General features: G+C 37.9%; 1 protein-coding gene across 2 annotated transcripts in view; it reads left to right on the top strand.

Moving 5' to 3' along the window:
• Nucleotides 1-22,927, top strand: part of fig4a (FIG4 phosphoinositide 5-phosphatase a) — a 66,408-nt gene extending 43,481 nt beyond the window's left edge. For both annotated transcript variants that reach the window (XM_066676652.1, XM_066676653.1), the window contains exons 20-24: nucleotides 147-230; nucleotides 3,847-4,042; nucleotides 13,388-13,470; nucleotides 16,860-16,949; nucleotides 21,572-22,927. In XM_066676652.1, the coding sequence (XP_066532749.1) occupies nucleotides 147-230; nucleotides 3,847-4,042; nucleotides 13,388-13,470; nucleotides 16,860-16,949; nucleotides 21,572-21,752 (634 nt within the window). In that variant the 3' untranslated portion in view covers nucleotides 21,753-22,927. The remainder of the gene's footprint in view (nucleotides 1-146; nucleotides 231-3,846; nucleotides 4,043-13,387; nucleotides 13,471-16,859; nucleotides 16,950-21,571) is intronic.
• Nucleotides 22,928-26,185: the final 3,258 nt, after the last annotated feature.

Here is a 26,185-nt window from a genome sequence, read left to right as displayed (position 1 = left end):
ATTTTATTAGAAATTTTTGACCTTGCATGTGTTTGAAAGAAAAAGAGATGGCTGTAGATATACTGATATATTTCTAATTTATTTGTGGTATCTGTGTTATATATTATGTTGTTGTTGTTTTTTTCTCTCCTTAAACTTGTTTTCAGGGAGTTTATGCCAAAAAGCGTTGGTCTAGATCACAGCCCTTTTACAGTGCGCAAACCAGAAGAAACTGGAAAGTCGGTGTTGGGGTGAGTGTGGACTAGAGCAATAGTACACTTCACAGTTAACCCACGGTATTTACATTTGTCATGCCAAGAGATGCCATATTAAACAGGAGTACGTTATAGAGAACAACTGACAGACATTCAGAAGTACAATTCATGTCAGTTTGGTATTTCTGTCTTGGAAGATGAAGCAGTTGAAGTGCAGGACATATTTTAATCAAGCACTATGTGTCTATTAAAAAAATGTTAATAAATGACACAACTGTGGATATATACTTTTATTGAAGGTGTTTTTTTTTTTTTTTTACTTCCAAATCTAATATGCAATTCTTTCACTTCGGTTTTTAGGTAGTGCAGGGACAAAACAATACAGAGGGAAAGTCAACATTACACACATTTTATGTGCAGATCTTGTAACTTTAGATGAGAAAAAAAAATAAATAAATAAATGAGGAGAGTGGGCAGAGGAAAATATTGTTTGCAGCAGAAGGTAGAAGAACAATTTGGGGGAGGGTGTATAAGGGGGCGAGAGGAAGACAGACGGCTGCTACAGTATACGGGTGATAATAAAGTCAGAGGGCAGAGCAGCTGAAGTTGTTGACTTTTCAGGCGTGATCTAGGTCTCTATCAGAGCCAGGAAAGGATGAGAGTGGGTGGATGCTAAGGCTGAGATGAAGTCAGCCTTCTGAAGGGCTGATTCCAGAGCCTACACGTCGTTATGATCTGTGACTATGACAACACAATTGGTGGTAAATAAATTTACTTTTAATGTGCTGCCAAAATGTTTGTGAATTTTGAAAATGTGGAAAGAAAAACCTGAATTACATTTGTTTTTAATTGCTAAAATATTTCTACACAATTCCAAGGTGAAAAAGTTATTAATAAAAAAAAAAGAGTGATGACAGAGAGAGAAAGAGAGAGAGGCTGCTTCTGACACAACAAAACCCTTCGTGCACTGCGTGTATGCAGCTGCTCTCTCCATAGAATTGATTAGGATTTGGTGAGGCAAAGTGGCTTGTACTACCCACTACCCACTGTAGTAAAACATCACATCGGTCACGTAAGCGGTGCTTGGTGCTTCTAGTGTTAAAATATTCCTGGATAGGCTCTGAAACAGATCCACTGCATCAGATTGAAAGACCTCTGTTCCAAAAGAGTCGTTTGCCAGTGAGAATGTCCAGATTCCCCCTGTCACAAGACCCTTGTGTAGAATTAACGGAGTGGACTTGTGAGTGAACTTTTTTGGAGGTTTTAGGTTGACGATTGAACTCAGGAAAGAAGTCCAAAACATAAATCATCCTGAGGCGTTCAAATTAAGCAAAGTTTTGGTGCTATCCTAACCTAAGGTAGTAAGTTGGATGACAGTAAAGACTGTTTTATAACAGCAGCTCCTGTAATCTTTGGAAACTGCTTGTTCAAGCAAAATAACTAGAAAAAAACAATGATTCATAGTTACCTGTGGCTCGATTCCTAGTTGCAGCATAAATTGAGGTATAATAATAGTTCAGACAATAGAGCAAGATGATCAAAATATATTGCTAATAATAAGGACTCAAAATAGGACTCAGGGCTTTACTCAATTTCCTATCGGTCTCTAGCTGTTTTTCAATCTGTCTTCGTGCCACTGAGTGAGGGTTTATGAAGTGCACACATAGGGTCATTTCAGTGTTCCAAATTTACAATGTCAGGCCTGGGTACCATTGGACCTGTCATAGCAAATACAGACCAGTCACACTCATCCATATGTTTCTGTTCAGCCTTGTTATATTTTCCCCTATTCCTTTTAATAGGGAATATTTGTAGTGATAAATATTAGCTGGATATATTTTGCTTCCATTTTTCCTGTTCATTTTAATTGCATTATTTTTTTTTCTGCACGAAATGAAAGTTTCCCTCTTTCCATGGTTATAGATTGTATGCTTGTATAGTATGCTTGTGTTTTTCTATGTGCTTTAACTGAAGTGTGTCTGTGTAAAATTGTCAGCCTTGAAGATTCTATTCTTGCAGGAAATGTTTATTAAATTACATTTTAACATCAAATTGTAATAGACATTTATGCAATCAAAGGGGTTTTTGTTGAGATGTACTTGAGGCACCAGTTCATCTACATTTCCTCCAGTTGATACAGCAAAAAGGCACCAGTAATATATAAAAACTTATTAGTTAGAGTTAGAATTAGTTAAAACCCCCATGTAGCCCTTATTGACATGTGGATGCATAAGTGGACCTCCTTGATTTGACTTTTCTACAAGTCCAGTAACCGGACAGTGATTTTTCCACACATTAGTGATGCTGCCAGATGTCATCCTTGTGTCTTTAAGAGGGCCAAGACTGGGGCAGGGCCATGTCCAGCCACCAGGGGGAAGCAGGGAACTGCTCCACCCAAATTATGCGTAATCAGCAGTGTCGTTTTAAGAGGTTCACTTTAGCTCCTGTATCATTTTATATTGCCGCATGCTTTTGTCTCTAGATTAGCTGGTAGCTTGAGAGCACACACTCATACTACCCCTGGACTTATTTCTTAGATAATCTTATTTGCCTAGGAAAGTAAATAAAAACATAAAACTAAAAGCAATCTGAAAAAAGGAGAAAGTAAATGACTATGGAAAAATCAATAAGAAGGAAACAACTAAAGACAGACAGTGCTATGTCCTTCCTGTGATCTTAGATTTTCATCTTTCCTTGTTTTTTCATGCCTCACTTGTTGGGAAAATCTGTTTGTTAATTTGAGTTTTTGTTTTGCCAGGAGAATAAATCCTTAATTTCCCCAGAGGCTGTAAATTCTTTTTCTGCAACTTTTTAGACAGGTTTGGCATCCCCAGAGTGATAGCGTCATGCATGCCTCGTCATACTTAGTGGTTTTAAGTGTACCTTCAGCTTGACATTTTGCTTTGAATCAATTTAAGTTGAATTTTAATTTAATGGTCTGCGTAATTTTCTCATTCAATATTTACCTGCACTTGGCACTTCCACTTTATGAGCTATGTGGGTGTTTCATAATAAGAAGTGTCAGCTCTAAGGATGACATTTGGAATCAGCATTGATTACTCATTCCAACAAAGGAAGTATTTTGCTTTAGCGGGACTGTTATGAAAAATTTATAATTTGCTGTAATGAAACAGTGATAATTAAACTGAGATTATGGTTGCGCTATTGCATTTTCTAAAATGTTTGCACTTGAGATTCAGTGAACATTACCTGTATGTTCAAACCAGTTAGTGTAATTTCATTTATACAGACAGTGTCGCTGTAGTCGCAGTCAAACAGCTCCAGGAACCTGGAGGTTGTGGGTTCAAGTCCCACTCCTGGCGACTGTCTGTGAGGATTTTGGTGTGTTCTCGTTGTGTCTGCCTGGGTTTCCTCAGGGTGCTCCAGTTTCCTTTCATAGTCCAAAAACACACGTTAATTGATGGATTGGCAACTCAAAAAGTGTCCCTAGGTGTGAATGTTTCCCCTGGTGAAGGACTGGCGCCCCCTCCAGGCTGCCACTGTTACTTTTAACAGTCATAATTCCATAAAGATCTTGAAGCAGAGTTGTACCAAAAGACAACACCTTGAGCACATTTGACACACTTGCCACAATTTTACATCACTAAACTTCATTCCACTTTGTGTAATTCACGTTGCATTTTCTCTACAGCAATAAGTCCAATAAGGAGGAGGCAGTGCTCCAGCGCAAGACAGCAGCCAGCGCTCCCCCTCCACCGAGTGAAGAACAGATTTCCAGCAGTTCTGAGGATGACTCAGAGGAAGACCGAGAAGATGATGCCACTGCCTCTCAGCGCTCAACGCCAATCAAACTTGCAGAGTCAGGCGACAATGTCCGCACACAGGAGGTACGCTTTCTAGGGGTCGATGAGGAGTACAGATATAATGGTTCTGAACCAAAGCCTAAATCTAAGGTTTAGCAGTCAAGAATTCTGTGCTTAGGGCATATGTGATTTGAACTGCTGGGTTGCAAGCGATGCAAAAACATGATGATGATGAATCATGGGCATCAGAGTTTTGTCACATACATTCTGTTTATAAATATACTTTAATGCAAACGGGTCGTGAGCTCAATCGTAGTGATCATGATATTGTCTTAGTTAGATTTTAATTGAGCCTGCATCCTTCAGGCTGGCTCTGTTTAATGTGATATGACACCAATTTCTGTTTGTTGTTTGGCATTCTTTCAGGTAAGGTTTTAATCTCATGAGTGTCATAACCAAGCTTACTAACTTGGCTTAGCTTCAGTTTTATTATAAGTTATCTTTTTGAAGACTCTTAACTATGTTTTGCTAAAATTTGATTCTCATATATTCAAAAATTTCCAAAAATATTCATAATATATGGACAAAAATATTTGGACAAACATCCTAATCATTGAATTCAGGTGTTTTATTTAGCCCATTTCTACAGGTGTATAAAATCACCTACCTGTCCAGGCAATCAGCCTTTAAAAAATTTGTGAAAGAGTGGGTCATTATTAAGTACAAGTTTAAGTACTGAAAATAGGATGCCACCAGTTTGTGAAATCCCTTCTCTCCTAAATATTCCATGATCAGCTGTGAGTGGTCTTTTTATTTTAAAAAGTGTAACCATTTAGGAACCACAGCAACTCCATAAAATTTGGGGGAAGGCTCTCATTTGCTCCCACGTGACTGTGCCCCAGTGCACAGAGCAAGGTTCATAAAGGCTTGGATGTGAGTTTGGTGTGGAAGACAATGACAGACCTGTACAGAACCCTGACCTCAAACCCATCAAACAAACATGTTTGGGATGAACTGGAGCAGAGGTTTCGGGACAACCTGTCTCATCCAATATCACTGTCTGACCTCACAAATGCTCTTTTCAATGAATGGGCAAAACGTCCCACAAACACACTCCAAAATCTTGATAAAGACTTTGCAGAAGAGCTGTTATAGCTCCAAAGTGGGGACCAACTCCATTATAATGCCTATTTATTTAAAATGGGGTATAAAAAAGTCTGTACATGTAATGTGTAGGTTTCCCAAGACATTTTTCCTTATAGTGTATATTTGGCCATTTTTTTCCTATGGAGAGCCCTGCTAAACACTTAACATTTGTTAGCCCGTTTGTACACAGAGGTATCAGGCAGCATCAGTTATCCTGTTCTGTTCTCTGCTAAATATTGATCAGTTACCTAACTCCTTTTGTATGTCTCTTGATGTCTTTCGTAAGCTAAAGTGGTCAAAATGTCAGTAACCCATTTCTCAGTTGTCTAGAAGATTAATCTGTTTAAAGCTACTTCTTTCCACCAACCTCTAATATCCCCATGCATCATATGCTACAGAAGTAGATTATGAAATAGCATAGCTTTAAAAACCTTTCAGTGATAAAGTAACCTTTTAGTTAAAATATCCATGTTGCGTTTATATTTTATACATAATAGAACACGAATGATGTGGGAAATAAGTGGTCAGTGCCATTGCTGAAACTAGTGTTCAGACTGTGTCAAGCAGATGAATTTAGACAGCCAGGGTTTCCTATATCAGAAACTTAAAGAACTAATCCTGTCGGTTTGCAGTGTGTGACTTCTGAGTTGCAGGTGAGCTGTGCAGGGGTAAGTGGGTTAGGAATTGCTGGGAGTAGTTGCTTATTATATTTTTCCCTGCATACTGAATGAAGGCAAAGTTTCTGAGTTACATCTAAGCCAGTTTTAAGACATAAGGGGACTTTTAAATAACTTCTAAATATATAATCTTCATGAAATGTAATAGGTTTAATTAATATCCAGAATGAGACATCAACTGTTGTGTTACATGGTTATATCTTGCCAGAATTTGCTTATCTCAAATGGCCTCTGTTGTTGGATTATTGAACACTGTGCTATTTAGTTTATGCTAGTTTTGCCTATAGTTTTAACTGTTTGATTTATACTTGGATACAGCACTACAGAACCCTCTTTCCACAAAATACATAGCCCCTTAATTTTCATTATCTTTGTCAGAAGAAACTAAATGTTAGTATGTTTGCCATTTTAGAACTAGCTGCAGTACTTTATTGATCAATGGAGCCTTTTGATTGTGTGTGCAGCAGTGGTTTCTAGCTAGAGACTGTTCAAAACTCAAAGGACTTCTCAGTGGTTGATGATAAAGAGAGTATAGGCAAGTTGGGAAAATAAACTTTAAGTGTAGAATGGCTGAGGTGTGTGGTGTTTAACGTACAGGGCAGGTGAGTTAGGTGGTGTGTTGTGTTTTTGGGTTTGCTAGTAATGTATCACTATAGCTCACATCAAACTGGTGACTCTGAACCCCAGGAGGGCTAGGTACATCCTTAAGGTTGAATTATGCTTCTGCACATGCCATTATTACTGTATATTTTATTGCTGTCAATGTAGTGGTGCCATTATCTGATTCTGTAGCTAACTACACATTTATGTACCTAATGTAGCATATGATATTGACCAATTGAGGACCTTGAGGCTCCAAGAGCAACTAAACCCACATTAGAAAAGAGCAGAGCATTCTAAATTAATACATGAATGAAGTAACACATTAATAAAGGGTAGGCCTGATTATGCTTTTTATTATTTATCAGATATTATTCAAATGCAATGGGATCCAATTCTTACACAAATATATGGTGACACACTTTCTCCTTCCATCTCTTTTCTCACAGTCTATCTGGGGGCACACAACCCACATGTGTGATTCAAGGTTTTAGTCATGTTGCCATGCCAACGAGGCTGCCTGCTTTTGTTTTCTTTGAGAGAGAGCTAGAAAGGAATGGAAGGCAGTACAGAGAATTTTTAAAAGGTGATCCATGCAAATTTGCTGTCTATTCTCCGATATTCATCTATTTTTCTCTTCTTCTCTGAATTTTACAGTTGAGCTGCTCAAACACTGTTGAATACAAACCCTTTTTTACAGAAATGTTGGGACATTTTGTAAAATGTTGTTAAAAAAACAGATTCTGATGTATTTATTATCTTGAAGCTTTTTATACACTGAAAAACCCCCACAAACATATATTTCCAGTGTTTTCATTGAGAACTGAGTTTTTGTTTGTAAATATAAAAAGATTTAAAGTATGATTCCAATGTTGGGATAGAGTCAAAATAAGAGTTAAAATTGAAGCAAATATGTGTTTTTGGCTGACAACATATAAGAGCATAGCCAAACATTTTAAAAGCAACACTTGAAATGGTCAGTGCAACTTTTCAATTTATTTTCCCATCTACTGTACATAATATTGTAAAAAGATTGAGAAGATCTGAAGAAATCTGGGTCTTCCTATTGCAAGACTGTTGAAGTGTGTGACTTTTGAGCTCTCAGACAGCATGGCATGAGAAACTGTCATGCCACCCTGATACTTATTGCCAAATGGGTATGGGAGCACATAGTACAATAGTACATAGTACAAAACATAGTACAATGCTACATCAAGAAATGAAATCAGACGCTCAGTTACACAAAGAGAAGGTCACACATCAATTTTATGTAGAAATGCTGATCAATTTTCAGGACCAGAGCTCATCTCATATGGTCCAACAAACAGTAGAAATGCATGCTATGGTCAGAGGAGTTTCAGATTGTTTTAATAAAAATTGGACGTTATGTCTTTCATGGATTGTTGAGCAGCAGAAGCTTTGTATCAAGCTAAGATGCACAAAGATACCACTTGCAAAACTTTAACATTTGCTATACCAAGTTCCTACATGATGAAGCAGTGTAATTAAAAGGGAAGGTGATTTAACACATTAGTAAACATGCCTCTGTCTAACATTTTCTGTAGTGTTTTCCGGATGGAAATTTTGTGTTTATATTTAAGTTTAGAAAGTTTGGATATCTTTGTCAGTGAAATGCAACTTCTAGAAAATTAACAATTCACAGATGCTTGGTTTTATTGCATTTTACAAATATATCAACTTTTCTGAAAATGGTACATTAAAGGCACTGGAGTTTTTTTTTTTTTTAATATAAAGACAGCCGAGAGAACCCTTGGTTGGGTAATATTGACTTATTTTTCACTTAAGGAGGAAATGTCTCCAAACCTGGGACATGGCTAACTGCATTAGCAAAAGTGCTACAACACTAAACAACTTGAGTTACCAATGAGTTTCTGTGGTAATTTAAACAGTGAATAGAAGCTTACAGATGAGATAAACTTTGTTATTTTCCCTCAAACATACTGTTCCCCCTTAAACGATGGCGAGTTTAGAACTGCATTTCACCACGATTAAAGATGTTTCCTTTAATTGACATTTAATCTGAGCTGCAAGCTGTCAATTTTTATTACTTTTAGTCCTGTCCTCACTCACCAAACCTAGTTCAGTTTTATTCATCTCACAAAGGCAATCTGGACATTACTGGCAGTGGCATTCTTATCATACTGTGTGTGTGCATGCGTGCACACATGTGAGCACGTGCATATGTCTGCTTGAACCTGTTTATCTATATATGTGTTTGTGCAGTAGCTTTAGTTTTGTGTGTGTGTGTGTGTGTATGTTGCATGCTGTCCCACGTGCTTTTGTATGTCTGCTGGGCTGAATGCCCACCTGTGCTGAGCTACAGCTCTTCAGCTTCTGTATGTTTCTGCTGGAGTTGAAGCCTCAAGGCTTGTTTCATACAGTGATGGAGCTGGTGACACACTCATTACCGTCCCCGCGGTGCTGCTGAACCCACTCAACCCCTCTCTCTACGTCCTCACAATCCAATTTACCCACCGACACAGCTCACCTGAGACTTCATCTACAAAATGCCACATATCATTTGTATTTGGGCCCCCCTCCACACACACACCCCTTAGGACAAAGGCAAGTGTCATGGGAAACATGCACATGAATTCAGAAAAGAAAATACAAAACAGTTACATTGAAAAATTTGACTCAATTAAAGCCATGACTCTAATGCACACTCATACACACGAATGGTGTGAAGAACATTTTCTTTTGCACTTGAGTTTAAGATGACCATATCAACTGATAATGGTGGGCTAGTCTAGAGGCAATTAAATCCCCTCGGCATTAGGTTATGAAACAGTACGTCTGTATGCTCTGGAGTTATGGATCACCATTCATTACCTTTGAAATGAGTGTGAGATTCAGAGCGTATTCAACACTAACTGACCTTTCTGTTCTCGCACAATGTTCCAATATCTAGTGTGTGGGGGGGTTTAATGTTTAATGTGTGTGTGTGGGGGTTTAATGTTTTCTACATTTTGTCTTACTGGGTTTAATTTTTTATTTTTATTTTATTTTAGTCATGTATTTGTGTGAATATTGAAATTCATACATACTAAACTGGATGTTTGCATTAACATCATAATTAAAATATAACAATTTTTTTTTTACTTTAACATTGTAAATTTCAAGATTATGCCCAGTAGAAAAAACATAGTCAAGTAGCATGTATAAAGAAATACTACCCAACAGGACAGAAATGGCACTGCCTTGTAAGGGTTAAACTGTTAAAAGACCACTCTGATGGATTGAAACCCTAAAAACTAAATTCTCTTCTTCACAATTGCATTTTTACTTTGTAGTTAATGTCATGAAAAATGTCATGAAAATCTCCTAATGTGTTTAAACTGGCTAAGACATTACTCTACACATTTGCCTTAATCCTTTATCTCACCTCCATCTCCACTTTACCCTTTTCCCTCAGCTTTAGCTTGAAAGCTTCAGTTACTTACATTTATGATGTAAGGAGCCTTTGCTGTCTGAATTTGTTTATTTATGACTGTCATTGGTACACTGCAGTTATGAAGGAGAAATGCTGTCTTGTTATGGAGAAAACAGCACATGAGAAAACAAGTAATGGGGAAAACAGCACCTGATCATGTTAACTAGGCAAAAATATAGATTTCCATGTGAGCTCCATTTTTGCTGTTAGGCTTGTTGCAGAAAATATAGTATATTGTTCTGTTAGTCCAAAAGAATATTACATAGGGAGCTGTTGGACAAATTAAAAGAGGTCATTTGCACAGCAATTTTTATTTGTTAAATTGGGAGACACATAAATGAAATGTAGTTAATATTAAATAATCACATTAGTAGATTAGGTTTATCCACTCTGATAATCAGGATTTTAACTTCAAATGACAAGTTTGGTGACATACTGCTGCTGGTTTACTGATAGAGCTCAGAAATTAATAAAGGGACAGCCAAGTGCAGCTTTAAAACCCTAACCTCATCAGACAGAATTCATGATTTTGTGTACTTTGTTACTCAAAATCAAATCAAGAGTATCAAATTACTTTGATACTCTTTTACTATTTATCCATTCCTCTATGAAAACAGACTGCTATCATCGTTTTCCTCCCACAAACCAAAAAACACTTGGTTGTAGGTCAGTTGGCTATGTGAAAATATTCAAGTGTGGGTTTGTTTTTTTTTTTTGTTTTTTTTTTGGTGAGTGACTAGTTGAGTTTGTGGTTTCCTGTAATGGGCTGCAGCCCCGTCTAAGGTAGGGTCTTGCGCCTAGTGATTCTAGCTAAGCTCTGGAACTGCTGCAGCCCTAATCAGGATGAAGCAGTTATAAAAAATGTAAGATGAAATGATTTTGTGGCCCTGCAGTTACACATTCATGAAATTTCTATATTGATCATGCACTCTGTTGCCCCCCTACCTTTACTCCCATTTGTCTCCTTTTCTTATGTTATCAGAGAGGACTGCTCTTCTTTATGCTTGTTATTGGTATTTATTAAGTTAATTTTCAGTGTGCACAGGTTGAGACAGGGAGGAAGTTCAACACATATAATTCATCTGCCAAATCTTGTCATCTACAGCACCAATGCAAACCAAAGCCTTAATAAAAACATTGAGTCACCATCTCTCTCTGAATGAGCCCTGATTGTTTTTCGCCCTGACCTGTTGCCATGGAGAGAGGGAATGTGTGCCACGGTTGTCGCTGCCCAGGTGCTGGGCAGTTATCAAAGCCCCAGCTGCCTAGAGGGTCATCCTACCATATTTGCATACACACAAACACAGAGCTTGTCAGCTAGGCTCTCTGAAGATTACAGATGTCCCCGGGAACTTATGGTAAAATTATATATAGCTGTCTAATATCTATATAGAGATGGGTTTTTCCACCGTTTACCAGAAATGTATTAATAAAGCCATTTGAATAGTCAGTATTTGTAGTACACTCAGCTCATGCTCAAAACACATATGCCAGATTCTCTAGAACAGCTTTAAATCAGACTAATGAAGCAATGGTTGTCTCTCCAAGGGTCCTAATTAATACAAGAGGTGAAGTCAAACCCCAGTTTACCATGTGGAGGGAAGTATCCCAATGTCCTGTGCCAGTAATACGAAATATTAATTATAATTATTATTATATTAATTTGTTTCACCTGTATACCATCTTTTACAAACCCAAGGTTGCTTATCATTGTTCAAGAAACAGGGGGAAAATGCTTTTACATTTAAAATAAAATATTGTGGCATGTGTTTTCTCTCATACTGTTTATTTTATTTAATTATTATTATTATTTTATTTTTTTTTGCAAATATTCAATGTTTTTATTGTAAACAGAGCAGTGGGAGATTATAAATGTACACTAGTAGTTTTTAATATAAATTTTCAGAATCAGATGATCCACAAAAAAGGTGAAACTTTTCATGTGATCATGTGAGTTCCATGGGAATTTTTATTTACTCAAAATTCATTGCAATTATGACATTTTTCTAGAGCTTGTTTAGGTGGTATATGGATTGGCTACTCAAGTGTCTGTAGTTGTGAGTGAATGTGTGAGTGTGTGTCGCCCTATGAAGGATTGGCGCCCCCTCCAGGATGTTCCTGCCTTGTGCCCAGTGACTCTGGGTAGGTTTCCGGACCCACCGCGACTCTGAACTGGATAGACGGTTACAGACAATGAATGAATGATATTAGCCTGAGTTTGTAAATATTTACAAATTGTTCTGAAATATTATCTAGTTATATGCAAACATTCAAAATCTGCATTCTGCGTTTACCATCCATCATACAGTGGAATTATGTTATTCTCCCACATTCCTTGGGGTCTTATTGTTAACCACAGTTCATAAGTGCATTAATATCAAGATTAATATCTTGGACTCCATCATTATGTGTAATTAATGCATCCATCATTTGTAGAATTCTGCCTTTCTGTAATAGCATGGCCTCATTTTTCATGGGTAAGATTTCTGGGCCTGGAGCAGCGTGTAAGAATGCATAGTATGAACTCACGTGTTGTGCACACATGCACCTACGTGCATCTCATGCTTCATCTGGAAGCCCGTATGCATATGCAATACAATGGAGCTCCTTGGCAATGGCGAGGAAAGGAAAAAAGTCACAACTACTAAAATATTAAAGCATCAAACTCATTACCTGCCTAATGTACAATAATTACATACCCTGTTCAGAATGCAGGAGTGACAGCATATATATGCATGTCTAGTAATGTATGTATCTGTCTGACTTTCTCAAACCTTACTGTATGCATTTCTACTCATTCTATGTGCCCCCAGCATGCTACACACAATTTTGGTCAATCATCTAGTGCCAGTCATTCATCACTGGTCTGTGTTATTTCACTCCTGTGCATCTTACTATGAACACAAACAGCATGGCAAATGAGCACAGTTTGATGGACAAAGTCACCAAGGAATTCTTCCATGTTTAAAGCATAACTGAGAGGTGTCAGTTATATTTGTAAATTAAATGTGCACAAAAACACCATATGGCAGAGATTTTTTTATAGAATATTTAATAGATTTTTAAATCTATTATCGTGAAAGGACGGTACAGGTGGTGGAAAGGTGGTGCAGCGGGTAGTGTTGCAGTCACACAGCTCCAGGGGCCTGGAGGTTGTGGGTTCTAATCCCGCTCCGGGTGACAGTCTGTGAGGAGTGTGGTGTGTTCTCCCTGTGTCCGTGTGGGTTTCCTCCAACAGTCCAAAAACACGTTGGTAGGTGGATTGGTGACTCAAAAAGTGTCTGTGTGTGTGTGTGTGTGTATGTTGCCCTGTGAAGGACTGGCGCCCCCTCCAGGGTGTATTCCTGCCTTGTGCCCAATGATTCCAGGTAGGCTCTGGACCCACCGCGACCCTGAACTGGATACGTAGTTACAGATAATGAGTGAATGAATTAATTAATTATCGTAAAAAGATTTGGTTTAATTTTCCAAATGTTCACCATTTCTGCAGGAGTCTGATGCTGCCAGTTATAGGCTATGAGTTTTAATAGACTTTCTCCTCTGGTCCCTCAGGAGCAGCAGCAACAAGGAAGAGAGACATATGGGCTGAACCTATCTGCTTTGCCCAGAGAAGAGGATCTTATCATATACCACAGGTCAGACTTTCCAGAATACATTAACTTACACTGATCATGCAACGCTGCCATTGATGCTTATTTTACATATCTGAGTAATTTATCCTGAAAAGTTAAAGCTAGATATCTAGTTAGCTAAGACATATTAAGCTTAGATTGTGTAATGATACAGATAGATAATAGATTACAGAATACTTTTCTGGTAAAAATGAAGAGGGTTAATGCTAGAGATCTTTAATTTGATCTTACCTGAAAATATGAATACCTGAAAAACATTTCAGATTGGGTTAAATGCAGAGAACAAAGTTCTCTCTGTGCAAGCACAGTGGCTAATAAAGTGATTCTCATTCTAATAAATGTATCATTTTAAAGTTTAAAATGTTTAGTTTAAGCCTCGTTATTTGTAATGTCTCTATAATTTTTAGTAATTATTTTCGATAATTTTGTGTTTAGCATGCACATTTCAAGTAAATAAAAAACAACAAAAAACATGCATAAATTCAAGCAAGATTTTGCCTTATGCCCCTGGAACAGGGGAAGAACCAGGGGCCACATGTTTCTGTGGTAAGACTTAGAGGTGCTACTTGGAGGTTTGGTTTGATAATGGATGATGTGTAGCATTTCTTAAATGCTGCATTTTTGTACGCACCTCTTTGTAGATTTTACATATTGTACATGCACATTTGAGTGTCTCTTTGCACCTTAAAATAGCTGTATTAATTAGTTACATATTAATATATACAGAAATAAAAATTATATGCAAATTAATCACCAATTGTTGGACAATTAAAAAGTGTTAAGTTTTTAAAGTTTTTAAAATGTATACATGGGCAGTAGACATTTCAGTCTGTTATAAAAGTATTATTTCACAATAGGTACCACTGCATTTGCACATTTGTGAGTAAGAAATGAATTAAGATAATGACACTAACATTTTAGCTTATTTCTAGCATGGAAATAAAAATACAGTGTTGCTATCTGCAATAAAATGCACGATTGTGCATCGCATGTATGCGATTGAGATGTTTCAATGATTGTTACATTTTTGTAAATTTATTACAACAGCACCAGTATATTTTTATGTTAATGTCATTTTTCCTCTCTTTACTCTTCTGAGAAAAGAGCGGTTCATTTTTCTCGGTGCTCTCCACTCATAGCCTTCCCATGAAACTCATAGACAAGTGGTGCACACATACTGACGTTGTGCAACATTACAGGGCTGTCTAGTAAAGTGATTCTTTGAGATGGAGTATATAAAAGGCCTATTTAAATGAACATATGTCGAGGTATGCATTTTTTAGTAAATTTTCCATGCTGCTAATACATGTAGTAGTGCTATAAGTTTTCCCTGTTGTTTTGCTGTGCCTTATATGTAGGATCCCACCACTGAAAGATGGAGTGTTTTTTTTTCTCTCCTCTACTACAGTACTATTGATGGGTTTAAATAGTTTCAGGTGTGTTGAATAAAACTGCAGTTAAGATTTTGTGTTTGTAAAACAATACTCACAAATGTAACGGACTTTGTAACTGCGTTTGAGCAACTACAAACACGTAAAATGAAATCTGTAATTGCGTTTGAGCAACTACAAACACGTAAAACGAAATCTGGAACTGCGTTTGAGCAACTACAAACACGTAAAACGAAATCTGGAACTGCGTTTGAGCAACTACAAACACGTAAAACGAAATCTGGAACTGCGTTTGAGCAACTACAAACATGTAAAACGAAATCTGGAACTGCATTTGAGCAACTACAAACACGTAAAACGAAATCTGGAACTGTGTTTGAGCAACTACATACATGTAAAACGAAACCTGGATCTGCGTTTGAGTAACTACAAACACGTAAAACGAAATCTGGAACTGCGTTTGACCAACTACAAACACGTAAAACGAAATCTGGAACTGCGTTTGAGCAACTACAAACACGTAAAACGAAATCTGGAACTGCGTTTGAGCAACTATATACACGTAAAACGAAATCTGGAACTGCATTTGAGCAAATACAAACACGTAAAACGAAATCTGGAACTGTGTTTGAGCAACTACAAACATGTAAAACGAAATCTGGAACTGCATTTGAGCAACTACAAACACGTAAAACGAAATCTGGAACTGTGTTTGAGCAACTACATACATGTAAAACGAAACCTGGATCTGCGTTTGAGCAACTACAAACACGTAAAACGAAATCTGGAACTGCGTTTGACCAACTACAAACACGTAAAACGAAATCTGGAACTGCGTTTGAGCAACTACAAACACGTAAAACAAAATCTGTAACTGCGTTTGAGCAACTACAAACACGTAAAACGAAATCTGGAACTGCGTTTGAGCAACTACAAACACGTAAAACGAAATTTGTAACTGAGTTTGAGCAACTACATACACGTAAAACGAAATCTGTAACTGCGTTTGAACAACTATATACACGTAAAACGAAACCTGAAACTGCGTTTGAGCAACTATATACACGTAAAACGAAATTTGTAACTGCATTTGAGCAACTACAAACACATAAAACGAAATTTGTAACTGTTTGAGCAACTACAGACACGTAAAACTAAAATCCACAAATGTATTGGAATGCACAAATTTAAAACAACAACAACAATAATAATAACTTAAAATCACAAATGTGTAAAAAAAAAAGATATGCATTTGTAAATCAAATGTCGTGAATGTGTGAATCAGTACCTTCTCAAATGGCTTAAAATGTGCAAGAGCAGACCTTTTTAAAGTTCCAATTGTGACAGTGGGAGTGTTTGAATGAGGTGAAAAAAATCCACACATCCACCTTCTCTGCTGCGTGTGTGAATCTCTTTTTGCAGTTGCAGATTTAAGATCCTGTTTTGACAGCCAATTGATGAACCAATAGGAAACTTTAGCTGGACCAATCAGATCGCGAGGTTTGTTTAACCAATCAGAACAATAATTTGTAGCTGTCAATCATAGCGATATTCCACCAAAAGAACTCTGGTTCTTGAACAGGTTCCGTTCCTGATTCTTGGAACCTTGGTTGTTTCCAGTGAACTTTGGTCCTTATCTATGATCACATACCCTGGACATTTATGATTGAATACAGTAAATATATTACAGATTGTTCCTTTAAGTATCTAGGTTCTTTTACAAAAACTTGTCTAGAATTCTTGGACACATACTTTTTTTATTTATAGTTACATTTATATAGCATCTTTCTTGACACCCAACCTTGGTGTGTATACAGATTAAAGTTGTCTATAACCATTAGTCAGCCACGCTGTTACATTAGTTTATGGTGTAAACGTTACACATACTATGTGTATGTGTAACGTGAGAAATGTTGAGTGACTTCTTTGATGCTAATTGTATCTGACTTATATAAAGATCTTATTTCATGTGTTTACTCATATGCCACTTTTTCTGTGCAGGTTTGCCCACCTCGGACAAAACCAACACAAAGTGGAGAAAAGAGACCAGTCATCAGACCAAAAAATGATTTTGGAAAATGTGATTAATCTGTGAGTATCTCTCTCTCTCTCTCTCTCTCTCTCCATACATATACATGTGCGTCTGTTCATTTGATGCGTCATGACACATTTGATCCTTGACAGTGGTGGTCTTGCTCTTTCGTTCCAGTTCGGCTGTGTGTAATTCAGCACACACATGTCTGCACAACAGTTTGGTGTCAGCAGGTGTGCTGAGCATTTTCCCGTAGTTATGTAACGCCTTGGTTACTTTTATGTTAACACCCTAAAACATGTATTTCCTTTTTTGTCTGTCTCTCTCTTTAACTTCACACAGGGTAAGTCCAGAGTGTATTCAAATAAAAACATGGATTGGAGAGAGAGCTGACTACAATGATCTGATTGGGCAATAGGTTTACAGTTGGTTGGATTGTTTTGTGTTGGCTTACCTCCATTTAGGGGATTGGAAATGTCACAAGTGTGTTGTACATGTGAGAGTCAGGGATTTGGAGTTGTGTGTGTTTGGGGGTGGCCGTGATTTCCAATACACACACACACACACACACACACACCACTGTTCTTGGTGTTATTTTCCATGTGTGTGTGTGTTTGGACTGATTGGTTTTTAATACTATTTAATTACATTTTGGTACACATTTGTTTGTACACATTCAACCTTAAATGTTTTTCTAGCACTATTCATACCTTAAGAAATTTGCCTAATGTTGGACTAAACTAAAATGGTAAACTCTTACACATTCATAATAAAGGAATAATAATGGAAAACACTTTTGCATTGGAACCATGATATGTGTAGCAGGTAGCTGTGTATTTATTCTATATTATTGTATTATTAACATTAACAGTCCAATAAGCATAAACAATTTTAATGTTTCTGAAAGTATTGTAGTTGAACTGTTTTCAGAATCTGCATTGGCTTCATAATGCTGAGGATTAGTTGGTGATTTTTAGTGTAAAATTTAAAATGTTACTATTGAAATAAAGTCATAAAATATTTACTGCTATAAACTGGTTATATCTGAAGATCAGTTTTGTGTGGTTCATACTTTTGGGTTCTCTAAGCACTTTATTGTCCACTGTGTCCACATTTAACCCAGTCCGTGCAGTGAAACACATTTTCACACACTAGTACACACCAGTGAACATTAGGGGGCAGTGAGCACATATGCCTGGAGCAGTTGGGGGTAAAGTGTCTTTGGGTAAGGTTGGGGTTTAAGTTATGACCTGTAGGCTCCAGGGATTTAACCAGCAACTTCCTGTTACACACAGTTCCCTAACCACCAGGCCATGGCTAGCCCCAAATGTCAAAACTAAATCAATAGTTTGTTTGCAGTAGTGAGTGGACCCCCATTATATTTTGAGGGAAATTTGTTCTCAACTTTTTTTTTTTAGCAGTTCTTTGCCCAGCTTTCTTTTCACTGTGCTCAGTGTGCTATACATAAACACAAAGACTGAGTCAGTCGTTCTTGATTTAAATTGATGGTTATTTAACTTTAATTGTGAGACATAGCAAGGTCTTTTTATAAGAACAGTCTTATTATCCTGAATGATTTGGCCTAGAGGATACATGAAAATTTGCAATAATAACAGACCTAAATAGGGCTTTGTGGGACCCCACAGTTAAAGGTGTTTTGGCTCAGATCAATTATGGCTAATTTTAACAGTGTAGTTTCTGCCTTTTAAAGATGAAATAAAAGCATTCAAATCATTCTCAAGAATCCTATCCAGTTTTCCAGTCTTTATATTAGCAGTAGCTGAATATTTCATTGTGGTTACCAGTGGTGAGCTGGGGCTATTAGAGCTAGGCTTTTTGCTCAAACCATGGATGTCAAAACGGAGTCAAAATATGGAAGGCATACATTTTGGCAAAAATTATTTCTGTGATGGCTTCATAGGATTCTTGTAGCATGTTAGCGTTAAGCTAATGACAATTTACGTGACTGGGTTTTGGCTGTTCTAGATTAAATATCAACATCAGAAACTTAAAAGAGATTCAAAAGAGATTCAAGGCTCTGTTTTTGTGATGGTACTTCAGAAGTAAACCTTGTTAGGGCCTTTTTGTGTTAATGTTGTGCAGCACAGACACAGTTTTTTAGAGATTTTATTGATGCACAGCACACCTTAACGTAACACCATATGTTCATCACTTTACCACAAAGCACCCAGTGTCTCAACATTGCCCAGTAAAATACACTGACATGTCAAAAGTCAAGTGATGTCTTGGAAACCTGTAGAAGTTAGTGTGAATGATCAGAGTTTGAACGATGATGCCAGACAGATGGGACATTCAATTTCTGAAGTTGTGCAGGCATTTATCTTTTCTCAATTCACAGTGTTAAATGTCTCCTGTCAGTTAAAGACCTGTGCTCCATACATTCCACCAGTACATGCAGTGTCCAGCCAGGGGCACATAATGCTTCAGAGACCCAACAGCTAGAAAGCCAAAAACTCTACACTTTTTTTCTGCACAGATGTATATATATATAAACAAGTTATACAGCAAGTTATATGCTAAAGCTAGCATAAACAATTTTATGACAGTTTGAGATTGGAAAATCAACAAGCAGAAGCATGGCCACCTTAACAAATCCTTTTATGGAAATTTTATGGAAATAAAAAGTTCAGGACATTTCCCAAAAGAAAAATAAATAAATAAAACAAATATAAATCAAAGCTGACCTGGCTGAAATAGAATTACTGATTCAGTAATTACTGGTCCAATTTCTTATTTTCAGTTCCACCTTAAATGCTGCAGGACAATGTTTTGTGTGCAAGCTTTAGCAGTTAGCTTGCTGTCTTTTTGGTGCTCCATCAAATTTCTATAAAGGTTATACTCATCACAGGTTAAGAATAACTTAATTCATTTGAAAGGCTCATATTTTTCCACTGTACTCAACAAATTGTATTTTTGTGAGTTTACATAGCAATCACAATTGTGTTGTTTTCGACATTCATTCATTCATTCATTCATTATCTGCAACCGCTTATCCAGTTCAGTGTCCAGAGACTACCTGGAATCATTGGGCACAAGGCAGAAACACACCCTGGAGGGGGCACCAGTCCTTCACAGGGCAACACTCACTTACACACTCACACCTATGGGTACTTTAGAGTCGCCAATCCACCTACCAACATATGTTTTTGGACCGTAGGAGGAAACACTTAACACTAAATATTATAGTAGAATAAGATCGTTCAACCTGTGAGGAGTTGGTGTGTTCTCCCTGTGTCTGCGTGGGTTTCCTCCCACAGTACAAAAACACATGTTGGTAGATGAATTGGCGACTCAAGTGTCCGTAGGTGTGAGTGAGTGAATGTGTGTGTTGCCCTGTGAAGGACTGGCGCCCCCTCCAGGGTGTATTCCCGCCTTGAGCCCTATGATTCCAGGTAGGCTCTGGACCCGCTGCGACCCTGAATTGGAAAAGCGGTTACAGATAATGAATGAATGAATGAATAACACAACAAAGATTTGTGTGTGCCCTGCTCCTGATGACTGTTTGTGAGGAGTTCTCCCCTTGTTTGTGTGAGTTTCCTCTGGGTGCTCTGGTTTCCTCCCACAGGATTGGCTACTCAAAAGTGTCCTAACTGCTTTCACAAAGCGACAAGCGTCCAATCATTTCCTATGGAAGAATGCAGCAAGCGACCCGGTAACAGAGCACCAAACGACTAATCAAGTTGACATTTTCTCAACTTTATGCAAATGAGTTATGATGCAGTAAATCAACATTCAAAATTATTGGCTGCAAAAAATTCTTTGAACCAATCGTAGACACAGGGTCTGAAGTTCGGGCAGCTTCTGCTTTCTGACACCCTCTGCAACAACACGAGCGGCCTTGACACACCCACACGAGACAAACTTGGGGCGACATAAGCGACTTGTCATCTACTAGTGAGAACACACAGTTAGGTGTAAGTGCATGGTGCCATGTGAGTGTGTGGGTGTGTTCCTGCCTTGCGCCCAATGATTCTGTGTAGGCTTCGGACCCACTGCAACTCTGAATTGGATTAGCAATTATAGACAATGAATATTTCCAATGTTTTCATTGATCATCAGATTGTATTGTGTAAATATGAACTGATTTCACAAAGATGCCTGCAACACACTCTGAAAATGGGACACAGACAAAATCTAAATGGAAAATGTGTTGGAATATTGTGGTTAAACTCTTGAAATATTGCACAATAAGCAGAGAAATATTCATTCATTCATTATCTGTAACCGCTTATCCAGTTCAGGGTCGCGGTGGGTCCAGAGCCTACCTGGAATCATTGGGAGCAATGTGGGAATACACCCTGGAGGGGGCGCCAGTCCTTCACAGGGCAACACAGACACACACACACACACATTCACTCACACACTCGCACCTACGGACACTTTTGAGTCGCCAATCCACCTACCAACGTGTGTTTTTGGACTGTGGGAGGAAACCGGAGCACCCGGAGGAAACCCATGCTGACACAGGGAGAACACACCAACTCCTCACAGACAGCCACCCGTAGCGGGAATCGAACCCACAACCAGGTCCCTGGCGCTGTGTGACTGCGACACTACCTGCTGCGCCACTGTGCCGCCCCAGAGGAATATTAATTGTATAAAAGTAACGTCTACCATCATGTCTATAATTCATTATCTTTTTTGTTTGTTGATGTTTCAGATTCCCAGTGTCCTCTTTTGATGGGGAGCACAGTATTTATGAGACGTCACCTCCCTGTGTTGATCTGGAGACCCGGAATGTGTTTGAGAACCACATTCATGCCGGAAAAGGCTTGATCAGACCACTGCGCAGAGATGATCTTCTCCTTTATCGCGAGTACATCAGAAACAGATTCATGTGATTATTAGGCTTGTGTTCTGTTATTGTCATACCAACAGGCAGTGGGTGGATCCTTTCTTGTCTGCACTGAAAGTTGTCAGAAGGTTTAGAATTACTAGCTAGGCACTGGAACGTCTTGGTGGAAGACTGTTCTACTGACTTTCCTCATACGGAAAATCTGAGATCTGTGTGAAAGTTTACACAGCACACAGGGGCCAGTTTCCTCAAACCATTGAATATTCAGTGAATTATTGTTAAATGGGCAAGTGACTATCAATGTGAGATTCTGTTATACCACATATGAATTACCACATATTTATTTTTTATTAGCAGTGTTACAGCACAGTATCACACTAGTCTGTGCTATGTCCAATATTTCCCTGATTTATTTTCTTTCATGATTTACTAATGCCGTTTTCCACTGCATGGTACCTACACTAATCAAATCGACTAGACTCTACTAGCGTTTTCTTACCTGGTTTGTTTTCCACTACCAAAGTTTCCAACCAAAACATAGTCTCTAACAGGAACAACAGGTTTTGGAACCAATAACCAATGAACAATGGAACCAAAAACAAAGATAAAGCTTTGTTTACTCATTGCGTATTTTGTTTTTTATTTTGTTTTTATTGCTTGTTGCACCATCCAGCTTTTGTCTGATTCTTTCATCGGCCACCATTCCAAGGAATGTTTGTACCTCTTCAGAAGACCACAGAGTAATATTATGAACTGCCATTGTGATTCGGATAAAAACAAAAATGGTCAAGATTTAATAAATGGCAAGTTAATGCTGGATGTCTGCATTACATCACATAGAGTGAGAAGTCTCTCTGGCCAATCAGTGTTCTGCAGGGATTGCTCGTCAAATCCCCAGTCAGCTCACTTGGAACCATGAGCAAGCAGAAAATAAATACGTACCCAATCCCATGTACCAGATACCGAATTTGCCTAAACAAAAAGCAAAAAAAAATAAATAATAGGAGTGATGAGTAGAGCAGTGAGGGATCCATGGAAAATGACCATATATCATCCTTTCTGTTTGATTATCTGTGGTGTCTTTTTTACAAATTGATTTAATTTATATATTTTTTGCACAGGTTCAGATTTGATCCTTTTTTTTAATTTGCCTTAATTATACATGTTGTGACTTTGTTCATGATTGTGTTTGATGTCTTTGTGTAAACAATCTATGTTGAGCTCCTGTAAAGAGATACATTAATGTATACATTAAACCTCTCAAACCTTTGAGTTTGGTGTTTTGTCTTTTTTACAGCGACAAACTAGTCACAGATGTGAGACCGAAAACACATTCCATTTTACTCTTTGAACTTACTTTCACACACATTCATTACCCATCCATTCCTTTTGTTTGTCCCTTTTCCTGATTGTCCTCTTTATCATCATTTCAGCAGTTCTTTCATCTGCCCCTTTTTTTTCCTCTTTTCCTGTTTTTTTCTTTAGCTTTTTTTTCTCCTTTTAAAACATTCTCTCTCTCTCTCTCTCTCTCTCTCTCTCTCTGTTGTTTCTTTTTAAATTTCTTTCTCCATTTCATTTGCTGCTTTTTCCAATGTATCTTTTTATATTCCCCCCTCACTTTACCTGTCTCTCAGTCTTTCTACATATTTATCATGTCTCCTACTCTCCACTCTTGCATCTATCCTTTCTTCTAGTCTCACTGTTGTTTGCTCTCAGCTTTCTCTACTCTTTCTCTCTACTCTATTACTCCTCCTTCTCTAGTTATTCTACCATCTCATTTCTCTCTCTCTCTCCTTAGTGTTAACAGGTGTTGATGAATGTGAGGGCATTGAAGTTGGCCTTATCTCCTCCACTGTCTGCACCCTCGTTTTTCTTTGCACATGTGCCTCGTGAGCACGCTGCAGAAACGAGAGAAGGGAAAGGTCACATGGCTTGCCATAGCAATATGACACTTCCTTAGGGGGGGAAAAAAAGTAAAAAGGGAAAAAAAAGAGCTGGTGAATACACACTCACCTACAATCTGAGACTGACACACACTACCTCAATACTACACCCCCACACAGCTGCTTCATCCTACTGTGTTCACAACACATGAAAAAGGCGGTGCTATTAGCAGTTATTAAACATCTACTAAAGCCCAGGAAATAATGACTCGGGGAGAAAGAAGGCGAGAAAAAAAAAACCTGTTTTCAGCCTCACATTTTCTTAGAAACAGAAAACGTGCCCCTCCATTTGTGAGTAAACTTATGCATTTGTGCACGTTGGTCCTTGTATGCTGAATGGCTCAGTCCAAAATAGCATGTCTTGGAACAGCAAAAATAGCCCTTTGACCTGAAGTAAGCCTAAACATTTGGTGCAACATCATAACGTGGAAGGTGATAGGAAAATGTTTAATGATAATGTTTCACATTATTTCATGTGAAATGTCGTAATACTAGAGACAATCATTAATTTCAGCTTTTATTGCTTTCAGCACATTCCCACTAGCTCAGGAAGTTTACGCACGTGGTTAGTGTTCCGTGGTATTGCCTTTGATCAAACGTTTTGGGTGACTTTCCACAAGCTTGTCATAACTTCCGGGAATTTTGGTCAGTTTCTCTTTATAGAACAAGTATAACTTCTTCAATTGTGCCCAAACGTTTTCAACCTTGTGATGGCCACTCCATTTGGTTACAAATTTGGCAGTATGCTTGGGGTCATTGTCCACTGGGGTCATTTTGGCCAAGTTTTAATTTCCTGGAGATTGGCTTGATATGTTGCATCAATGAGTGCATTTACATACACTTAATAATCCGATCTTAACTGATTTCTGCAGTTTTCTGAGTATTCACGTGGTCACGTAAACAGAATACGCAGATTTCTAAGATCGGAATAAGGTCTACAAATGTTATTAAGAACCCCATTAGAGAGCTGGATTTTACTTCGGTAATCTGATTTCTCAGTGCGTGTGTACTCGGAACACAATTTCCGTTCTAAGTCTGCCCATGTGCGCAAACGTAACCGGACAGTGTAGAGCCATCTCCGACACATATTGTGAAGTTCTCTCACCATTCTGTATCTGAAAATTCATAATGTAACACTAGTGCTTACCGCAAAAGCACTCCAGCAGCTTGGATCTCGGTCAGTAATGGAGGGACACATGCTGCATCCAAGAAAAAGATGTTCATTTTAAAAAGCTTGTCTCCGTCTGAGCAACAGTATAGAGAAAGCTTTGAGAAGTGTGGCACTGTGTAATATTGGAAATCATTAAAAAAAACTTCCTGAGCAGGATGTTTTGTCACATCATTCTGTCATATTATTGGCTGTTGCAAAGCAGAAATCAGATTGTTATCAGACTCATGTAAGATCTTCCCATTATTACCTAAATGCATATAAATGTGTTGAATACCCAACAAAGTCTGATTTTGTGCAGTTGCCTGATTAAGGGCTAATCCCATTTCTTAATTTCACCCCTACACTCTTAAATATAAAGGTGCTATAAAGGGTTCTTTGAGCGATGATATGCATTAATATTGTTTCTGTTAAATAACACGCGATACAAAGGTGCCACACTGATTAAACTTAGTATTAACATTAAGCTTATGGGTAGTGTCGCAGTCACACAGCTCCAGGGACCTGGAGGTTGTGGGTTCTAGTCCTGCTACGGGTGACTGTCTGTGAGGAGTTTGGTGTGTTCTCCCTGTGTCCTCTTGGGTTTCCTCCGGGTGACTGTCTGTGAGGAGTTTGGTGTGTTCTCCCTGTGTCCGCTTGGGTTTCCCCGAAAGTAGGTGGTTTGTTGACTCAAAAGTGTCTATAGGTGTGAGTGAATGTGACAGTGTCTGGCGCTCCTACCTCGCTCCCAGTGATTCTGGGTAGGTCCTGGACCCATGGCAAACCTGAACTTGATGAAGAGTCCACAATTTTATAATATATGATTAGAATTAATAAATCAAATACATTTTAACACACTTTTCCTAGGTGCTTTCTAATTGTTTCTGCTGTATTCAAGGTCATAGATTTTTTTCCAAGTGAGTGAGTGTGTGTGTTTCATGCAGTGGTATGTCCAATGAATGCTGTATTCGAAATATACTGATTTAAACACAACCACAATATTAATATTTTCTCAGTGAATATGTTTACCAACAGTATCTGATATTTCAAGTGAATTAAATGGTAAAATTTTTCTCTATGCGCACTTATTAAAACAGTTTATTACAATAAACAACTGGCCAAAATGTTGAAATGTTCTTAATGCTGGTTTATGTGCTTCTTTTTACAAAGAAAAATTAAAGTAAAGAACAAATATATAATCAGAAATGTCAATATTTTAACAAACAGAACCAACAATCTTAAAATGTTAGTTTACAGTAAATACTAGGTCTATTTCTCTCTCTTTCTAATAACTTACTAGGGGAGGTCTGAATATTCGCTAAATCTAGCAACAAAATTGCAAAGTTGGCAACACTAGTCAGGTGTGCCCAGGCCCCAGAAGCCACTCTT

The sequence above is a fragment of the Hoplias malabaricus genome, chromosome 7 (assembly GCF_029633855.1).
Source record: "Hoplias malabaricus isolate fHopMal1 chromosome 7, fHopMal1.hap1, whole genome shotgun sequence".
Classification (NCBI taxonomy): Eukaryota; Metazoa; Chordata; class Actinopteri; order Characiformes; family Erythrinidae; genus Hoplias; species Hoplias malabaricus.
This window is presented reverse-complemented; position numbering and strand designations above follow the sequence as displayed.